The sequence below is a fragment of the Rhinolophus ferrumequinum genome, chromosome 28, assembly GCF_004115265.2.
Source record: "Rhinolophus ferrumequinum isolate MPI-CBG mRhiFer1 chromosome 28, mRhiFer1_v1.p, whole genome shotgun sequence".
Taxonomy (NCBI): Eukaryota; Metazoa; Chordata; class Mammalia; order Chiroptera; family Rhinolophidae; genus Rhinolophus; species Rhinolophus ferrumequinum.
Genome location: NC_046311.1, coordinates 5,454,839 through 5,473,996, shown reverse-complemented (window position 1 = coordinate 5,473,996; position 19,158 = coordinate 5,454,839). Strand labels below are relative to the sequence as shown.

The 19,158-nt window shown below is 54.3% G+C and overlaps 1 protein-coding gene across 6 annotated transcripts in view; it reads right to left on the bottom strand.

Annotated features, from left to right (window-relative positions):
- NTRK3 (neurotrophic receptor tyrosine kinase 3) overlaps nucleotides 1–19,158 on the bottom strand; it is a 317,709-nt gene that overhangs the window by 50,492 nt on the left and 248,059 nt on the right. For all 6 annotated transcript variants that reach the window (XM_033100325.1, XM_033100331.1, XM_033100324.1 and 3 more), the window contains one exon: nucleotides 4,560–4,690. In XM_033100325.1, the coding sequence (XP_032956216.1) occupies nucleotides 4,560–4,690 (131 nt within the window). The remainder of the gene's footprint in view (nucleotides 1–4,559; nucleotides 4,691–19,158) is intronic.

The window sequence follows — 19,158 nt, the reverse complement described above, 5'->3', positions numbered from 1 at the left end:
TCGCTTAATATACTGAGCTGTCATCGAAACCACTAAAATGTAAGTGCAAAGGATGGGCTGTTTTTATGGAAACTAGAGTAAATACTTTAGAAAGACCTGATAACAGTCAGTGGTTAAAGCGTATTAAGAATGGGAAGAAAACCTGTTTTTAAAAATTGGGAAAACAGTAAACATCTGAGATTCTGCACTCAGATGGTTTCACAAATGTTTTAAAGTAACTGAAACCGGAAATCATGAACACCCAAAACAAAAACAAAACAATTCTCTAAACCAAAAGGAACTCAAAAGCTGAGGTTCAGACCTAGTGGAAGAAATATAACGCTAAATCCAAAAATTAAAATGGTCAATAAGCAAGACATGAATGTCCTGCAAATAAAATTAATTTTATAGGAATAGGCTGATAAAGATGAGTAAATGCACAGAGAGAAAAAAAAATTACTTAAAAAAACCAAAAAAATACCAAAAAAAAAAAAAACCCAAGAAGGTATGCCACAAAAACAGAGAAATAAAATTAAGACAACATTAAAATTAAGAGCAAATTAGATATCCTGGGAATAAAGTCTATGGTCATTGAAGTTAAAACAAAAACCTCCACAGACAAGACACACTCTACACTCCATAAAACTACAAGAATCGATGACTTTGAAGAATGCTGAGGTTCGCCTGTAACAGAACATGGACAGAAAGAAAACAAGGAACAGCAGTGATGGGGGCCTCATCCCTTCACCTGTGGAGGAAACGGGTCTCCTGGATATGACTGTCACTCCACCACTGATTAGCTGTGGGACCGTGGGCACACTGCTTCACCTCTCTCTGTGTGCCTCAGTGTCCTCTTCTGTAAAATGGGGACAGTGACAGTTCCTAGGGTAGAGTTGTTGCCAGAACGGAACCTGAATCTGCAGACATCACTTGGAGTAGGGCCTGGCACATCAGCGTTCTCTGTTAGATGCCGCTGGAACCATCAGCATCCCTTTCATCATCAGCGTCTTCTCTTCACATGTCCCTTCTGGGCTCTGTTCTGTGACTCTGAGACACGAGCCACATGGGGCTATGTGTCTCCTTTATGCTCTATCCCCAGTACCTCAGACAGTGCTAGACGCACAGTAGGTGTCCAACAAGTACTCATGGAATGAATAAATTAAGCATCATTTTAACAACATGATAAATCCTTAAAAGAAAAATCTTTTGTAGCGCACTGATTTATCACAAAGCTAACACCAGTGTAAATATACCCTTAATGTCAGTAAAAAATAAAATATTGTCAAACCCCCAGAAACGTTCCCCTCCCATCACCCATCCCTCCAGTGTGCCCTCCCTCACCCCAAAGTAACCACTGTCCTGACTACAGAATTTATGTCCTTGTTTTGTAGTTTTTACTACCTAAATATGAATCTCTAGACACTAGAGTTTAGTTTTACTTGTTTTTTTAACTTTAAATAAGTGGGATCATACACACAGCATTATATACATTTCCATATCTGTCTTTTTTCATTCAACATTGTGTTTGGGTAATTTTTCCACATCGTTGCATGTAGCTATAGTTCATTCTCCTTGTTGACTAGCTCCCCACTGTATGAATAGACTACATTTATTATCCATGTTGCCACTGATGAATTATCGGGGTTGTTCCCAGATTTCAGCTGTCATAAATAATGCTATGTGAACATTCTTAAACACTTCTCTGGATGGATGGATGGATGGATGGATGGATGGATGGATGGATGGATGGAAGGATGGGCAGGTAGGTGGATGGATGGATGGGCAGGTAGGTGGATGGATGGATGGGCAGGTAGGTGGATGGATGGATGGGCAGGTAGGTGGATGGATGGATGGATGGATGGGCAGGTGGGTGGATGCATGGATGTATGTATGGATGGATGGATGGAAGGGCAGGTGGGTGGATGGATGGATGGATGGAAGGGCAGGTGGGTGGATGGATGGATGTATGGATGGATGGATGGATGGAAGGGCAGGTGGGTGGATGGATGGATGTATGGATGGATGGATGGATGGAAGGGCAGGTAGGTGGATGGATGGATGGATGGATGGATGGATGGGCAGGTGGGTGGATGGATGGATGCACGCATGCAAACATAAATACATACATACCTGTTGAGTCCACACCTAGAAGTGGAATGCTGCATCACACCGTATGCTAATGCTCTAGAATACCAAACTCTTTTGCAAACAATTTCACCACTTTACACTCCCACCACTGCTCTGTAGCCATCTGCTTGGTGTACAGTGGTATCTCCTTATAGTCCAATTGGCATTTTTCTGATGATCACTTAGGCTGGAAACCTTTCTCATTTATGAACCACATGACATTAATGTCACTCTTACACTACACACACATAGCTACGCTCTGTCTTGTCCTGCTGTCCCTTTCTTTCATGGGTAACCTCTCGTCTTCCTGACAGAAGGCAAGTGTCTGTAGAAAAAAGGCTGCAAATTCTGCTGTTTCTACCATTGCAACTGCTGGGCAAGAAATTCTTGGCAACTGATTGAAAACCACAGTTTTGGGAAAACATGATTTGGGGTTATTCTTGAATGTGTTTTCTGCAAGTCCACAGTTACTCTGCATCTAAACAAACTCAAAAGGAAGGAGTCTGCAACACGGAGTACAATCTAAAGAGGAAAAGAGGCAGGAAATGCCGTTTCTTGGCTGTTGTCTGGAGGAGACGAGCTTCTTCTCCTGGGGCTGGTTGAAGGGCGGGGTCCACTGGGTGGCAAAGGGTGTGAAATCCCAGATCGCTCATCTCCTCAAGGTTCCCAGACCCAAGGAGAGAAGGAAACCCGTTAGGAGGATGAAAACAGAAACACATTTTCTGTATCACGCACTCCGGGTACTGCCCCTTAATGTGGGACCACTCAGCAGGAAACGTTTCCCAGGGTTTTAGGCCATCGTTTCATTTCCTGCTCAAAGTGCCAAAAAGTTCAGTTCATTCACCAGCTCCCCAGACAGATGCTGGAATGCCCAGTGGATCAGTGTCATCCTAGAAATGAAAAGTTTCCGGGCAGCGCAGATTCTAAGTTTAGGGACAAAGTTAGAACCCTTCCACGTTCCTGCTGCGAGCTGTTTAAAGAGTCGCTCGTGACCATCCCATGCCTATGGAGACCACTGAGAAGTTTATTCTCAGGATGTCCAGTAACAATCATCATTAGGGGCCAGATTCTAGTTCCTTATGTATTTTCTAGAGCAGAGGTTGGCAAAACAGCCACCGCCATTAGTTTACGTCGGCTGCGTCCCCACTACTGGCCAGAGTTGAGTGGCTGTGACAGAGTGTGTGTGGCCCCCAGGGCCTAAGATATTTACTACCGGGCCTTTTAGGATGTTACATATGGTATGTCATTTAATCACTAAAATTTTAAAGAGGAGATATTCTATTCCTATTATACAGATAAGGAAACTGAGGCCCAAAGAGGCTGCATCTTGTGAAAGGTCCCACAGCTCATTGGCGGTGGGGCTGGGGCTCTAACGGTCACACTGTACCTGTGGCCCACACAGCCCCGCCCACATTGATGGAGGTCACATGCCCTCTGTGGACACACGCTCTGCAGACACACAGGACTATGGGTACAGAGACCCAAAAGTCACAGCAGCGTAACTCTGCTGTCGTGGGGGCACGATGGGACCCTTTTGAGGTCCCAGCCCAGATCATGGTGCAGGATTCACGCCTCATCTCAGAGGCCTGCTCGCTGCATCCACGGAGGCCACTGCACGCTCCGGAGAGGGGCTCCTGAGACCCATGGGTGCCTCAGCCAGGCTACCTGATTCGTTTGTGGCAATCACGTCCAAAGATATGTCCGACACTGACTGACAGGAGAAGCTGGTCACTGCTGGAGGTAATGGGTGGGTGAGCCGAGTCCCTTCTCTGCTGCCTCCAGCAATTCAGCTCCAGCTGCAAACGTGCACCGCTGGCTGGTCAGCACAAAGGCCTGTGGTCAATGGACCCCGGAGAGCTGCCAGCAGGCAGTTAGCTACCCACAGGCACACTGCCCTTTGGGGTCTGAACCTGGATCCCACGCGGGTATGCAAGCCTTTCCCACCTTTCTCACTGTTCTCACGTACTCCGTACCCGACCCCCCCTTCTATTCTGAGTGACGTCTGTCTTGCTGGAGCAGTGACTCCCAGGGCCTCACTGAGCTGCTCATCCCGCCACCAACTCCACTCCTGAGAAACAGTGAGGTGACTTTTCAGGCACAGAGAACACGTCCTGCAAGGTCACTGAGGAGGGAAGAGTTCCAGCTGGGACAGGAGCGAGCCCAGGGCCTCCAGAATGAAACGAAGGCCTCTGGCAGGCAAAGCTCGTTCCCCGAGCTGCACCCCAGGCACAGCCCCCTCGGGTGTGGCAGCTCTTGACCTCTGAAGCCAAAGGAGGTAGGTTCTGGTCCTAAGGACACGTCGCTGAACTTGGGCAAGGCCCCCTGACCACACCTGGTAAAGCCAGTCTACACCACCCTCCAGATGGAGTGAGCATCCCCTTCCTGCCCCCCGCTATACCCCCCCACCAGTCACCCGTGTTCCTTCCTGAGGCCCACACGCCCCTGGGACTGACCTTCACGGCCACCAGCATCTTGTCCTTGGTCGGGCTGAGGTTGTAGCACTCGGCCAGGAAGACCTTCCCGAAGGCTCCCTCGCCCAGCTCCCGCTTCAGCACGATGTCCCTCCTCTTAATGTGCTGCACGTCTGTGGGAGGGACAGAGGGGAGCAGCCAGGTCAGTCTCGTCCTCATGAGGCGCAGGGGGTCGAGGGCAGGGAGCACAGCTTCTGAGGCCGTGGCGGGAGAGGCAAACTCCAGCATCCCAACTTGCCCATGAAACAGGCCAAGTCACACTGTTGTGGGTTGCGAGTCTGACCCAGAGTCCAATCCCAGCTCGGCCCCCGAACACATTAATAAAGCACAGCTGGAGGACAGACAGCGCTGGTTCACGTGGGATCCTGGTGATTAGCTGTGGCTGCCGGAGAGGGCACAGGGCGCTCTCGGCACTTACTGCGCAGATGCTGACACGGAGGCCCGAGGACCTGTATTCCCAACGACCTCTCCAGGCGCTCTTGGCCCAGAGATGGCCCCGTGGACACTGAGGTCACCAGGGTAGCCAAGAATCGGGTTCGAACCCTGGCTCCACCTTCTTGCTAGTTTTTTGAGCTTGGGAAAGTTATTTCACCCCAGAACCTCAATCCCCTCATCTGTCAAATGGGATTCACACCAATACCTTACTCGCTGAATTCCTGTGATGATTAAGTGAGATAATCTATATGAAGAATTTGGCCGAGTGCCTGGGACAAATACACACACACACACACAAACTAGCCCTTGTTACAACGGCTGTAACAATCCTAGCACAGCTTTTGGATTGTGACAGAGACTATTAAGTGGTAGCTAAATTTATCTGGGGGAAGCCTCTCCCCGACAAATCCTTCTCCTTGGAGAGAAACTCCAAGAAGATCGTGAAAGCAAAGTCCAGAAAGAGGCCGCCCCAGAACCAGGTCCGTGCTCAGGGAAGGGCTGCCACGGCCTCGGCTAATTTTAGCGACCTAATTAAATTCTGTGCTGGGAGGCAGCAGAGATGTGCCCTCGGCCCTCCCACCTCTTTGGAAAGAATGCTAGGAGGGAATTGTACAAGAAGTGGGCAGGTGAGGAAAGGAGCGAGCCGGAGATGACCCACTGACCTTTGCATTCATTATTCACCAGGCAGGAGCCCATGAATTACCTGTATTGCCATCAGGAAAAGCATTGCAGAGCCGGGAAAGAGGACAGTCTCAAATGACCTTGCCAAAAAACGAAAGCTGAGACAGAGGAACACGGCAGAATGTCCCCAGGAGTGGCGGGGAGACACGTGACCCGCACAGAGGGGTGTGGTTGCCAGGCTTTGGTTATAGTTTTGGTTGGCTTGGGGATTCCTGCCAGAATACACTATGCAATTTTTTTTTTTCTATCAGAGTTCTTGGTGTCCCCACCATGGCCCAGACGACGAGCCGGCGGGGAGCTAGGGGAAAAAGCATTTGCAGCTCTGCGGCAAGACAGACCTGCAGGCTCCCAGCTGCTGGGGGCTGCTCCTTGCAGAGCCCGGGGCTACCAGGTGGCTGCCACATGCCACAGGGCTCTGCCCGTCTTCACAACAAGGGAATTAAAAATCAGTTCCCTTCTTCACACCCTCTGTTGCTATTTCCCAGGGTCTGAGGAATGCTGTTTGTTGGTCTGGAAGGGAAAGGCTAGATTTTTTCCCACTGAGAGAAAACAGGAAGTCAGGACCTCTCCCGGGAGGCCACCTGCTGCTGGCCGCAGAGCCGTTCCCAGGTGACCCGCTGATGACGTACAGGTTCCTGCAACGTGAGCATCTGGCACGATGTTGGGGTGGGGAAGGGACTGGCGACGGCCACTTTGCAAGGCCAAGGCCACGCCTCTGCCCGTGTGGGGACAGGTAAGGACAGGGACCCGGTTCAGGACCTGCGACTTGCACGCACTGGGGGCTTCACACCTTACAGAACACCCTGGTCTTGGCAAAAGGGGTGGGGGCGGAGGGAAAGGCAAGTTCTCTTACCTGCTACACGAGCTATGGTTTGTAAAGGTTTGGAAACCTTGAAGTCCTCTGAAATGCAGGGGAAACAGTGGCTAAGCCAGGAGTCCCCAGCTGGTGGCTGAGATGGGACTAGAGCATCAGGAAATGCGCGAGTAGCCAACCACTTGGGGATGAGCCCCACTGGGCTCCAGACCCCCGCGCTGCGGGCATTTCAATAGATAGCGGTTCTCAGCCTTGTCATGCCGAGGTCCAGGCGCAGGCCTGGGAATGTTCCTTTCTAACAGGTTCCCTGGTGAAGTGCATACTGCTGCCCCAGGCACCCCACTTTGAGAACCACTGGAACAGGATGACATTGGTGGCGAGAGGAGTTAGTTAGCCAGCTGATGACAGACGCACGCCTTTATGGCACGGCCTCAACAAGTCCCACGTCCACGACTGTTGTGGAGCAGGAGGTGGCTTGCAGTCCTGGAAACTACCCCCTGGCTGCTCCCCTCCCTAGCTGTGTGGCCTTGGTGAGGAAACCCCTCCCAGAGGCCCCACTACTCATCCGCGGAACGGAAATCATGCCTCTCTTGCCTTATGTTCTGGACGCGTCTCTACAAAGGCCCAGCAACAGTATACGTGTCCATGGGTCCCTAAGTCCACCTCCGGCCTGGGGGGTCTCACTCCCCACACCCCCGAGTCTCACTCTCAGCCACGCTGAGTGTAGAACAAGAACGGAGGGGCTCGACCGAGAGCGGGGCTCCCGTTTTCAGCTGTTGGACCTGGGCCACGTCTTGGAACCCTCCATCTCCTCTCCCGCCCTCAGCAGCAAGAATCTCCGCCCCTGAAAGACGCACACAAGTCAAGGGGAAGCAGCGCCCAGGGGCCGTTTCTCCACCCTGCCTCCACTTGCCAGGAGTTGAAAGCAGCGCAGGAGAGGGGAGCTTGGATGTAACAGGGACAGGTGACCACTTTACTAGAAACTCGTCTGCTCTCTGCAGGCATGAAGCAGAAGTCTCCTACAGACCCAAATGTCTTCCCCAAACCTGCAAGTGGATCTTTTGCAGAGATGTGGAAACACCCAGCAGGTCCGAATAAAATAGCCCGGGCTCACTCTAGTTGTCTGCGGGAGAAGTACCTGTAAAGTAATACTGAGCGTGGTCCACACGTGGGGCGGTGAGGTCTGGGAAGGAGCAGGAGAAGGAACAGAAAGTGAACACAGACTCCATTCCGCCAGAAATGCTCCCCAGGAGAGAACATTCTCCCAGCCGCGGGGTAAGACACTCTACCAGGTAACCGGGAGCCGCGGCAGAGAGAGGCTGGATGTGGGCCAAACGCATGAGGCAAATCACTTCTGTTTGGACAGCCTCGTGTGCCAACAAGACTCTAGGCTCCAGACCACCATTCGGGCAACTGCTTCCCCTGAAGGAGGAGGAAGAAGCTGGTGAAGGGAATTCGTCTGTGCTCAATCCTACTATTTGCTCAACATTCGAGCCTCCTGATAACCCTGAGAGCTGTGTTATCGTACCCCTTGCTCAGAGGAGAAAATGGAGGCAGGGGTAACTTTCCAAAATTCCCAGAGCTATGACATGGCAAAGGAAGGACTCAGTCTTCTTTTTAAGGCTCCCGAGCCAGTGTCCCTTCCATTACCCGAGGCTGTCTGTCCTGTGTCCTCCCTACTTGGTGGTCGCCAAGACGATGGGGTCCCCAGCAGCTGAACCCTCCATCTTCCCCCTTCTTCTGCTGCTGCCCAGCTTCTCTCACCCTGCTCATCCTGGGTCTGCAGTCCAGCGTCTTCCCAGGGGTATGGGTGGGAGGCGCCCCTCCCAGGGCCTGGGGAGGCCTGTGTGCGTAGGGAAGAGTGTGGGAGTAAAGGGCAGGGCGCAGACCTTCGGGAATGACTGGAGCGCGGCGTCTCCATTTCTGATGTCCAAGCGTCTATTTGGGGCTCTTTCTGTGTTTATTTTTAGCTCACACAGCGCTGTTCAGAGCTGCGTCTGGTGAAGCCATCTGACCCGCATGCCAAAAAGTGATGGATTTTCCTAGGAGGACAGGGCATCAATCTCCTTTTACTGCCTGGCTGGCTGGCCCAGCAGAGTCTGGGACTCTGGGACACTGGCAGGGGAAGAGGAGAGAGGGGGCTACAGAGCCCCAGGCGTGGGAAGGCCTCCCGGTCCGCCGCAACGAGGGGCCGGGAGCCAGTGGGGTCCCTGGGAGATGAGAAGAGTTCCTGGCACCTTCTGGCCTGGCTTTTCCCGACCTACTTATTTTGAGAGAATCCTCCATTGGGCTCCCCCAGAGGAAGCCATGGAGGAGCTTCTCGTGCCCATCGGACAAACACAGGATGAGAATTTGTGTGTTTCAGTTACTGCTCCACAAACTGTCCTCTGGACCGACGGCCAACATCCTATTCCTACGTGTGGGATTCGCTTCTGGGAGGTCTTCCGGGCCTGGAGCAAGCTTGACCCGGGGCAGAATCACTGGTCCCAAGTGTCACCAGCCACCCCTGTACGAAGGCCGCAGAGCCCCAAGAGGTCAGCAGGCTCTGGCCGTCCCCTTGCCCTGCCTCCGTGCACCTGGGAGGAAGAGGTGGTTTCCTGCAGCCCCTTCTGGGACCTGCAGACGTCCACTGCACAGACACGCGTGCCCACAGACACGGGGGACCACGGCCTGCCTCACGTCCACGTTCTTGGAAAACGGGTGTGACGAGGATTAAAGACTTGGCCCTGCTGAGCAGGGATGAAGTGGAGGTATAAACCCACACAAGCTGGTGCAGCTGACAGAGTAAGGAAGTGGGGAAACACACAGGCTTGTGTTTGCATCCCGAGCCTGACTGTGCCCCGTTCTCCCCAGGCTGTGGTCCCTTGTCTGTAGGATGGGAACACACACATCTACTTGGCAGAGGTGAGAAGGGGACCAATTTAAACTTTTTAGATAATAGAGGTAACAGGAGATGTCTGAAACATAATGGACAAATTTAACAAATGTGAAGGAAGTTTTCCTTCCTTTCTGCAAGATTTTCATTTTAACTAAGAGCTCAATCTACCTGTGAATAAAACAGAGGCTCGGAAAGAAACCTGGAGAAGGATGGTGCTAGTCTCCGGAACTAAAATAGCCTGGGGATGCTCACAGGGGGGGCCAACTGACTGGGGGGGGGTCACCCACAGTCTGTCCACAGCCGCCACTGAGACGTCCAACCTCCTCCTGCAGAGCTCAAAACAGGTTGTGGGAGGACATTGGTCAGACAACGAATAAAACCACCAGAGGCAGAGACAGCCACCTACTAAAGATCACTATTGTCAGTAGAGAAAAGCCAGATTTCCCAGGGTTGGTGGTTGTAAAGAAGGGTGAACGTGACGCTGCTGTGTGTCAGGCAGCAAAGTCAGCCCCCCAAAGCCAGCGTGTGCGCTCATCAGACCCAGAACAGAAGTCCACTGGTCACCTGGGTCCTAGCGCTGAGATTGTCCTGCCTCCCCTGAGGCTATCCCCTATGGGACTCAGAAACAGGCCCCCAGCACCCCGCAGGGCCGCCAGTGGCTCTCTTAGCTGACCCCGTGGGTTCTCCTCCCCACCTGCCTTCCCCGCTTCCCTGACTCGCTGCTCACAACTTTCCCCTAAGAGGTTCCCGGCCTCACGGCTGGGACATCTCAGATCGTTCCCCCCTCAGCTCTGGCTCACTCTGTGCTTGACCCTCTTACCTCATCATTATGCCCTGATACCCTTATTCATAATAAAAACAACCGCCTGAGTGAGCGCTGACCCGGAGCCAGGCACAAGAATTGTCTCATTCATCTTCACAACTCTCCTGAACACAGTGTGTCGCCACCGCAGGGTTACAGATGTGGGAGCTGAAGTTCAAAGGGATGAAGTAATTTGCCCAAGGTCACCCAGCTGTTAGACGTGGTCTGCTGGACTCTAAATTCTAGCAGGAGCAGACCGTGTCACCCTGCCGTCCTCGGGTCATGACAGCCCCCTGACTGCTGGCACTCCTACCCCAGAGAGAGGCACTGCTTTCTGAATGGGCGACAGCACTTGGTGGGAACCAGACACATGTCTAAAGGACAGGGAGAAAGTCATTTGCAGTGGCGTTTCCTGGTATCCTTGGTCATCACCACGAGCTCAACAAGAGCAGTGCGGATGGCTTCTGGTGGTGACGATGGCACCAGAAGGCAGGAATCCAAGACCCCAGCCCCCACAGAAGCAAAGGGTCCGGACAGCCTCAGGGGCTCCCCCATTACAAGGTGAGCCCGAGGAGGGAGAGTCTTGGCAGGAATGGGGGACGAGGGGGAACAGGGAGACGAAGGGAGGGGCTCTGAGAAGTGTGTGTTTTCTTTGCACTGGCCAGACCCTCAGATCTCAGGCTGCCAAAAATGTTCAGAAGAAAACATTAATTCAATACCACACAATTAATTACACATGAAATGGAATGTCTTTAAGTGGAAAAGAACAACCGTCTCGGAGCTCCCACTGTGGGTTTTTGAAGTTGCAGGAGGGAGATAGGGGACCAGCTCTGAATCTTTGAGGGGGAAGCAGACGGCCGCCGAGAGGGCGGGACCCCTGCCCTTGCGAGCGGTAGGAATTTCTGCCCGCCTTCACCCCCTCCCACGGCCCCACTGGTGGCATCTCGCCTCAGGCACGGCAGGGCAAATGGAAGTCATTTCCGGTGGGTATTGCATGGGAGCACGACCAGGTCGTGCCCCGGGCAGCTGCAGACCCCTGCAGTGGTCGGCAGCCACCCCACCAGTTCTCTTCTTGGCTCCTGAGGACAGAGCTGGGCTACCCTGTCCCAGTAAGTGCTCCTGCAAAGCAACCTACAGGGAATGACCTACAGGGAAACAAGAGACCTCCTGGGCTCGTGTCAAGCGTGTTCTGAGAGAAGACGTCTCAAAGGCTGGAAAGCCACAGAAGAACTCTGCAGGATTTTCCTTGGCGGTCTAGATTTTAGGATGCACCTCCGGTTCCTGACCAAATGAGGGTAACGATGACATGTAAAGAGTCTAGGCTGTCTGCCACTGTCACTGTCCAGGAGTCCGGCTGACCGGAGATTGTCTAAGAGCCTGAGGTTTCTGCTGCCCAGCCCAGGTCTCTTCCCAAGGCTCCTCTCGCTGGATTCGGCCTCCCCTCCCCCCATAATTTGCAGTTTGATGGCTCCACAAGGGGCTCTGGAGGGTGCTGGCAGCTGCAGGTCAAACACCAGCGCCATGTGTTGCTGAGTTTGTACCTGGGCTTCCCACAGGGTGCAATACACAGCAGGTCCTCACAAAACATTTGATGAATGAATGAAGGAAAACTCCGTCAGAGGCTTGAGCAGGGAGAGCACTCCGAAGATGGAGGAAGAGGGAAGCTGAGGGAGCCATAAAAAGAAGGGAAAGACGAGTGAGACCGGGAAAGCATCCAGGTAGCTCCAAAGAGCAGCCTTATTTACGTGCTGGCTCTAGGGCTGGCCCCAGCCACCAGGGTCACACTGAACCAGGAAACATAAGACCCCCATCCTGACCCTCTGTCTCCAGCACTCAGACTTCTACACGGAGCGTCTCTGCGTCCGCGTCTGCCAAAGCTCAGCGAGCACCAGGTCTCCCGGGGATATGCGCACCCTGAGGCTGGAGGTGGGGGTCACGGAGAGACACCGCGTTCCCACCACGGCGAAGAAATAAATAAGACACCCTGCTGTTTCTGGAAGCAGCGAAGAAAGAGGATCAGCGGAGGACTGTCTGTTCTGGGGAGATTTCCAGCTCACGTTTCCTGACACGAGAAGTTCGGAGAGGGAGGCTAAGCTGAGATGTGTCCCTGCTCCCAGATGCTCCCCTCAGAGCTCCAACCGAACTCAGACCTTTCCTGCCGCTCGGGGCCCAGACGGTGGCCTCCCTCAGCGCGCCGCCCTCTGGTACCCACTTCCTTCATCTCCGTGTTGCACTGGTCCTTCCCATGGCGGGACGACCCCTCTGGCTCTGATTAAGCTCTGACTACCCGAGCCAAGAGTAAGAGCAAAAGAGTCCCCGAGGAGAGCATCTGGGATTGAGAAGTTAGGTGCTGAAAGATGAAGTTCAGGCTCCGACCGGGAATCTCCTCCTCTAACAACTTGCCCGGCTCTGCTTCCTCCGCCTCTTCTGGCCTGGATGTTTCCTGCCCAAGTCGGCGATGACACCCTCTCACTGCGAATGCCCGTACAAGGGCCCTGTGCGTCCCAGTCTCCCCGGAGGGCCTGCTCCTCCTGCAGATCCCAGGGACGCTGCTTTGGCCTCTCCTCCCTGGCGTCTAACTCTGGCCCCCAAGTCCGTCTGGTGACATCACGGTGTCTCACCCGCAATCACAGAGCTTCATGCTTAGTACGTTTCAGCTCCTTCCAGCTCTGGAGCTCCAGGCCAAGACAGAGTGCAGGACCCCGTGGAGCCATGAGGCTGCGGCTTCACACAGGAAGTCACGAGGTCAGGAAGCAGAAATGCCCTGAAGAACCGCACGGAGACCCAGGAGAGGGCCGACCACAGGACACAGCCACCCACTCGTGGAACAGGCCAACGACCTTGACCGCTACCCTGGATCCAATAGAAAACAGCCCGTTCGGCAGGAGGAGCAGGAATGGGCCTGAGAAACAACGCATCCACGCGTACAGAAACAAAGGCAACAAGAAGAGGAAAGGACCAGAAGAGGGCCTCCGTGTAATAAACACCAGTATCAGAACAACGGGAGTGGAGGACACGACCTTGGCGCGAGGCAGGACTGGGGACAAGTCCCACTCGGTGAGTGGCCACCTCAGGAGGCAGCGCTTGACCATTTACTAAGCCAGGCTCAAGCCTTGATGTTTCCAGGAGCGAAATCGAAAAAAGGTCCACCTCACTGAACTGTCCTGACTCAGAGAAATGATGTGTGTAGAGTCATGCGTTTGAACGAAGCACGTGGAGGGAGCGAACGGCTGTAAAGGTTCACAAAGGAGCACGCCAGTCCTCCATCTGGGGTACCCTTCCTTCTCCCACTTCCCCGGGAGAGACCAAGCCGAGACCCGAGGCCAGCTGTACGCCCGTGTTCTCCGGAAGACTGTCTCCCACTCTTTAATCAGACCCCTCTCTCCTTAGGAGGTCCCTCCCTAAGGCAAACGCTGGGACCACTTCTGCTGCTCCCCCAAGTAAACTCCTCTCAGCCCAGAGGGGCTCCGAGAAAACAAGCTCGAAACATCCTTGCTGCCTCAGTAGAACAAGTGGCATTAGCAAAGGCCAGCATTTGATTTGTACGTCCCCTACGTCGGGTCCATAGAGGCACAGGATTCGGGCTTCCTGTGGGAACGGGCCGGCCCTCCCGTCTCCCACGTTCACCAGTTGCAAAGGCTGCTGCCGTCTCGTGGCCTGAAGGAGTCTGTTCACTCTCATTCTTTTCGCCAGAGATGAACTTAGTGAAGATTTTCGTTGAGCACAAAGATCCCCAGGAAATGAACAAGTAACGTAGGGAGGCCATGGGACCCCATCTTACTACCCCGGGAGGCCCTTCTTAGGAAGGTTCCATGTGACTTCTGCGTAAAGCAGGAGGCGGGGCTCAGGCACAAGAGAGAAAAGGTCCATCGGTGGCTCCGTAGGTTAGGGAAGGCAGGGCACCGAGTCCAGGGGCTTCAGAAACCAGTCCCCCCGTGAGGATCCTTCTTCAGGAAACACTCCTATTTGCTCTTTGTGCAGAGCTTAAACGGGGACCTAATTGGGACGCTGTAGGACACACGCAGGCTGTCCTTGAAAGGGCTTTTGCCCTGGGGACACAGGGAGACCGCTCTCAGGCTGCTCTGGTCCCTAGAAGTGGAGCTTCCGGTCTTCCCAGCTGCAGCGGGGTGCTGGTGATAAACTCACCTGCTGATCCCCACATGCTCTCGCTGCCCCAGGGGCCCACGGGCCCCTCACTCCTCCCAGCTCGGCGCAGCTCCCCCCGCTTTCCCTGCAGCCCCTTCCACAGGCTCACGGGGCGCCCAGACCGTCGTTCCCAGCCAGGCTCCCTTCACTCGACCTGGGTGTTTGCACACCGGTTCTCCCAGACTCTGTGGGAGGCCCCTGAAGCTCGCCGCCACCCACAGCGGAGGCCGTGGGGTCCCAGGGCGTCCATAGCGAGGCCTCTTCCAAGAGGGATGTTCCCATTTCCAGCTCCCACTCCCAGAGCTGAGGCGCCTGCCAGGCCCCGCCACCCCGATCCCCTTCGCCACCCTCTCTCAGCCGCCTCTGCGCTGGTCCTCACTCCCTTCAGCTCCATATCTGACGGGGTTCAGGTCAGAGACCCAGGCCTGTGGTCCCGGCCACGCAGGCCCCGGAGTGGGCAGCCTGAGCTTGGCGCAGCAGCAGGCTCGTTCCGCTCGGCCTCCATGAGCCCGGATCCCGGCCTCCCCTGTGGAAGCCCACGCGCTCTGCCAGGTGTTTCCCCAACCACATCCTCTGAGCTGACGTCCAAGATTCCCCCACACCAGATGTTAGCTGCGCTGGCCGGTCTCCTGAACCTCCCCCTACCTATAATTCTACAGAAAAACACAAACAAAGGAAAAGTCGGAACTGGCGGCGATCTGGGTGCCCCACCCGACCCCTGGAAGCCCTCGTGGCTTGGCAGCTCAGATTAGGTCTCTTCAAGGTGACCAGGTTCCGAGTTTGCTGCCGCTTGGGCACCAACTTCAGTTACCAGCACAACACGTCTACGGTGCCTTAGATCAGATCGTTCCTTCTAGTTTTCCTGGTGCCAAAAGAAACAGCACATAGACTCCTAGGCTGCGAATGAGGTCACCATCGTTGTTTTGTTACCAGTCCTTAGCAAGATCCCAGAGTGGGGGCCAAGCGCCTGTCAGTGGAAAATCAGGAGAGGAGAGAAGACCTCACTGACCACCACCAGACTTGTGCTGATGACAAGTGGTCGCCTCTCCTTGTTCAGGCTGGATACCCCCAGGTGGCTCCCGAAACGGCAGGATGGGGCTTCTGAGGCGTCAGCCTCCGGAATCCACAGAAGACACACTCAGGAGCCCCATGAGAAACCACGCTCCCATCCCCCACGGGTGGACCCCAACTCCCCCTTCCCACCGGCCTTGGGGACTCCCACCCTCTCATTTTTCAAGAGATTGTTGCTTGATGTGGGGCCATGTGCACACAGTCTGACTCATGAGGCCACCTCCGCCAGAGCCCAGTGCAACCTCCCTCTCCTGGCCCTTCCCCCTCCTCTGAGAACGAGCCCCTCCTCACCTCCCGGCCCACCTGCCGCTTCTCCACGTGGGCCACTGGCCTTCATCCCTGGCCTGCACTGGACTGCTTTCTGCAGCTGCTCTGCTCCCGTCCGCCTTTTCAGTGTGAGTGTGTGTGTGTGAGTGTGTGTGTGTGTGTTTGAATGTGAGTGTGTGTGTTCTCCTTCTCTCTGAAGCACATCCTCACTGCAGGCTCTCCAGGCAGGTGTGGGGGCTCCTTCTACCTCATCGTACAGGGCCCACAGGCTGGGCTGTGGTCCCTCTCCTGCCAGCTCTCTGACAGGCCAGACTTGAGCACAGCTCCCTTTGCAGAGGCCCTCCGGGCCCCCCAGACTGCAGCCAAGGGACCTACATGACATGACATTCCCCACACCAGCTCCTTTACCCTAGAAACAGGCCCTTTCTCTCTGTGTCTCTTCTCTGGGAATGTACCCATTTTCCCATTTTCAGCCCAAAAAGTACAGAGGCTAATCAACCAGGCAGCTATGGCCCCTCCTGCAAATGTGTCTTCTGTCAATGACACATGGATGTCATCCTGTATAACTTGCCCATATTTGCGATCTATTGAACCAACTATATGCATATGTGACTCTCCAGTTACTCTGGGTCACGATTTTGGCAGAATGGTTTAGGAAATCCAAGTTATAAAATCAGGAAGGAATTAAACATTTGAAGACCATCATGGGAACAAAAAAGTTATCTGCAACAGAGCAAAACCACTTGATAAAAGTCTCACTGAAATAAAGAGACACCCTCAATACACACACCCAACTTTCTCGCAGCCCAGGGTTCGGTGAGCAGAATTTGATGCCTTGTACCCACCATTACTAATTTAGCATGTGTGAAAAGCCATGCTGTGCTCTTTACCTGCTGTGCTGTCTGTTCCCTTTTCGTTTAGTGGATGTCAGAAATAAACAGATTAATAAATAAAACCGCCGATAAATGTATTCATAAGTTTCCTGCCTGACACAGGGATCTCAAGGGATCTGATTTTTTTTGTAAGTCCTTTCATTTCTCATGTGCAATCCGTGGGCCATAGGTTCCCAGGAGTGTGGGAGGGACGAGTAGGAACCTCAGGACTGCAGTTCCTGGTCTGTGGGGTGGGAAAGGCAGGGCTGGGGCGGCACTTCCTCTACCAGGGAGCTTAAAGGACCCAGCGCTGGCATTAGACACGCCCAGCTCTGCTACTGATTAGCTGTGTGACACTGGCCATCTCACGTAAGCTCTCTGAGATGACATCTGTTCTGATAAGTGTGACCCACCTCAGATGTGTGTAAGCACATGAGATAACATGAGTCTGTAACTCTCTCAGCACAGAGCCAGGCACATAGGGAGTGCTAAGACTAAGATTCGTTTCTTCTCTCCTGCCCAGATTGCTCAGTTTAGACAGCCTCACACACGCTCGCTCACCCGGCACCTGTGGACAGAGACAGCACAGACTCCAACGTCCTCCCCCTCTAAGAACACACCTACGCCACCAGCCCACCTGAAACGGGATTTGTCTGCAGCGGCCTCTGCCTACACGTCAGCTTGGGAACTCTGACTGCTCCAGGCCCCGGGCCTGCAAACAGGCCCTCTGCTTGGCTTACATAGGCTGTCTGTTATCTGCTGGTCCCTAAGAGGGTCAGGGGACACGGCAAGGCACAGGGAAGCTGGAGGGCAGCGGGCCACACACGAGAAGCGCCCAGTAGGTGGAAGTCACTGGAGTGGCTCGTACACTGGCACATGGAAGCTTAGGAGTGGCTGAAGGCCATACTGGCAAGTATGTCCTGTGCATCTGGTCCTGGTGAAGAGAGAGCTGGAACACGTGCACCCACAATAGGGCTTGCAAGTGACCTTTGCTCCAACCTACCTGGCAGGTACAGCCATTGGCCACTGCAGCCCCCTGCATGCTGGGGTCCTGGACAGGTACGAGGCCAGCTGAACAAAGACCATCATTCTGACAGTGATGGAAACTCAGTACCGACCTGGACGCTCCCACTTACTTGCTCAGGGGCTGCACGTGCACAGCGTATCAGGAACCTGGCCACGTGTTTGGGACAGGCAGGGGACACGACCCTCTCCTGACATCCAGCGGCCCACTGGTCTAGAGTGGAAGACAGCCGAGTTGCCAGGCAAGCCCACTGCAATGTGCTAAGCCCCATGGTGGGGGCGGGAGAGGACCCCTGGGGCACCCAGAAGGTGCATCCAGCTGGGTCTGGAGGGTTGGGGGAGATTGCTGGGGGGTGGGGGGGACTGTCTACACTCTGAGCCTCAATGTCCTCCTGTACAGACGTGAAATATACATACAAATGGCCTCCACCCAATAGTCAGACGGGAAGTGACCTGGTCCTGTCATGCCCCAGCAGTAGCAGTAAAAACGCCTGAATAACATGTGGCGAGTTGGTCCAGGGCCACACGAAGTCTGCTGCTCTGGGTTTCAGTGAGGGGAGGGGAGGCGGCCTCCAGGGGGGCCGCCCAGGAAAGCCGGCCTGGCTCTGACCACCACCCCTCAGAGCTCCAGGCTGCGTCCAGAAACCTCCGGTCGCAGGGGCACAGCAGCGGGTCTCTGTTCCCTTTCCCAACCTGCTCGACTTCAGCCCAACCCGCCAAACATGACTCTGGGAAGCAGACTGCCCGGGATCCAGTTCAGCCCGCACCTATCCTTCCACTCTGCGGTCCTGGGAAAGTTACTTCTTTATCTGTAAAAAGGGAGCCCACCTCACACAAGTGTTTTGAGGACAAGTGTGTCTAGTATAGAAAAGGACCGCACTGAGGTAACACTAAACGTCAGCCATCATCTTCTCACTGTCAAGATCTTATTAATCATTGTGACCAGAGCCCCAGGGAGGGAATACACTGGGGGCACCCTCTTTGTGGGGGCTCCTTACCAGGCGGGGCTGTGCTCACTCAAGCCCAGGCTCCACTGCCACCAGCGGTGCTACCTTTCTGAGCCGCCGTGTCCCCAGCTGTGACAGGGGCTGTAAGAACCCCTGGACCGTGGTACTGCTGTAGGACTGAGTGAGATCACACACAGAAAGCAGCCCGCCCAGCACCCACAACAAAAGGAACCCCTGGTAAGTGGTCGTGGCCACGCTGTTACTAGGTTAACACAAAGTAGATGTTCACGTCGGATCCAACTGCTGTCACTCTGTCCTTTCAGGAAGGGGGACATACGTCACGTGAGTGAGCAACAAATCTTACTGCTCCCTTTGCGGCCCGGATACTGGGAAAGACAGAAACATTTTCAGCGACCACTCGTTCTCCAAGCTGCTGGCACGGAAACCTGAGGAGACGTCTCGGCCAGTGCGTTCATTAGTCTGTGCAAATGGAAGAGCAGGCTCAGCGCGGACTCAGGAGAGAACTAAATTGCTCTACCCCTTGGAGCATAGCGACTGACGCCCTGGGAGGAGATGAGCGAGGAGAACTTGAGAGAGACAAGAGGGGAGCTGGCAGCACGGGGATGGCCTGGTGGGGGGGAGGCT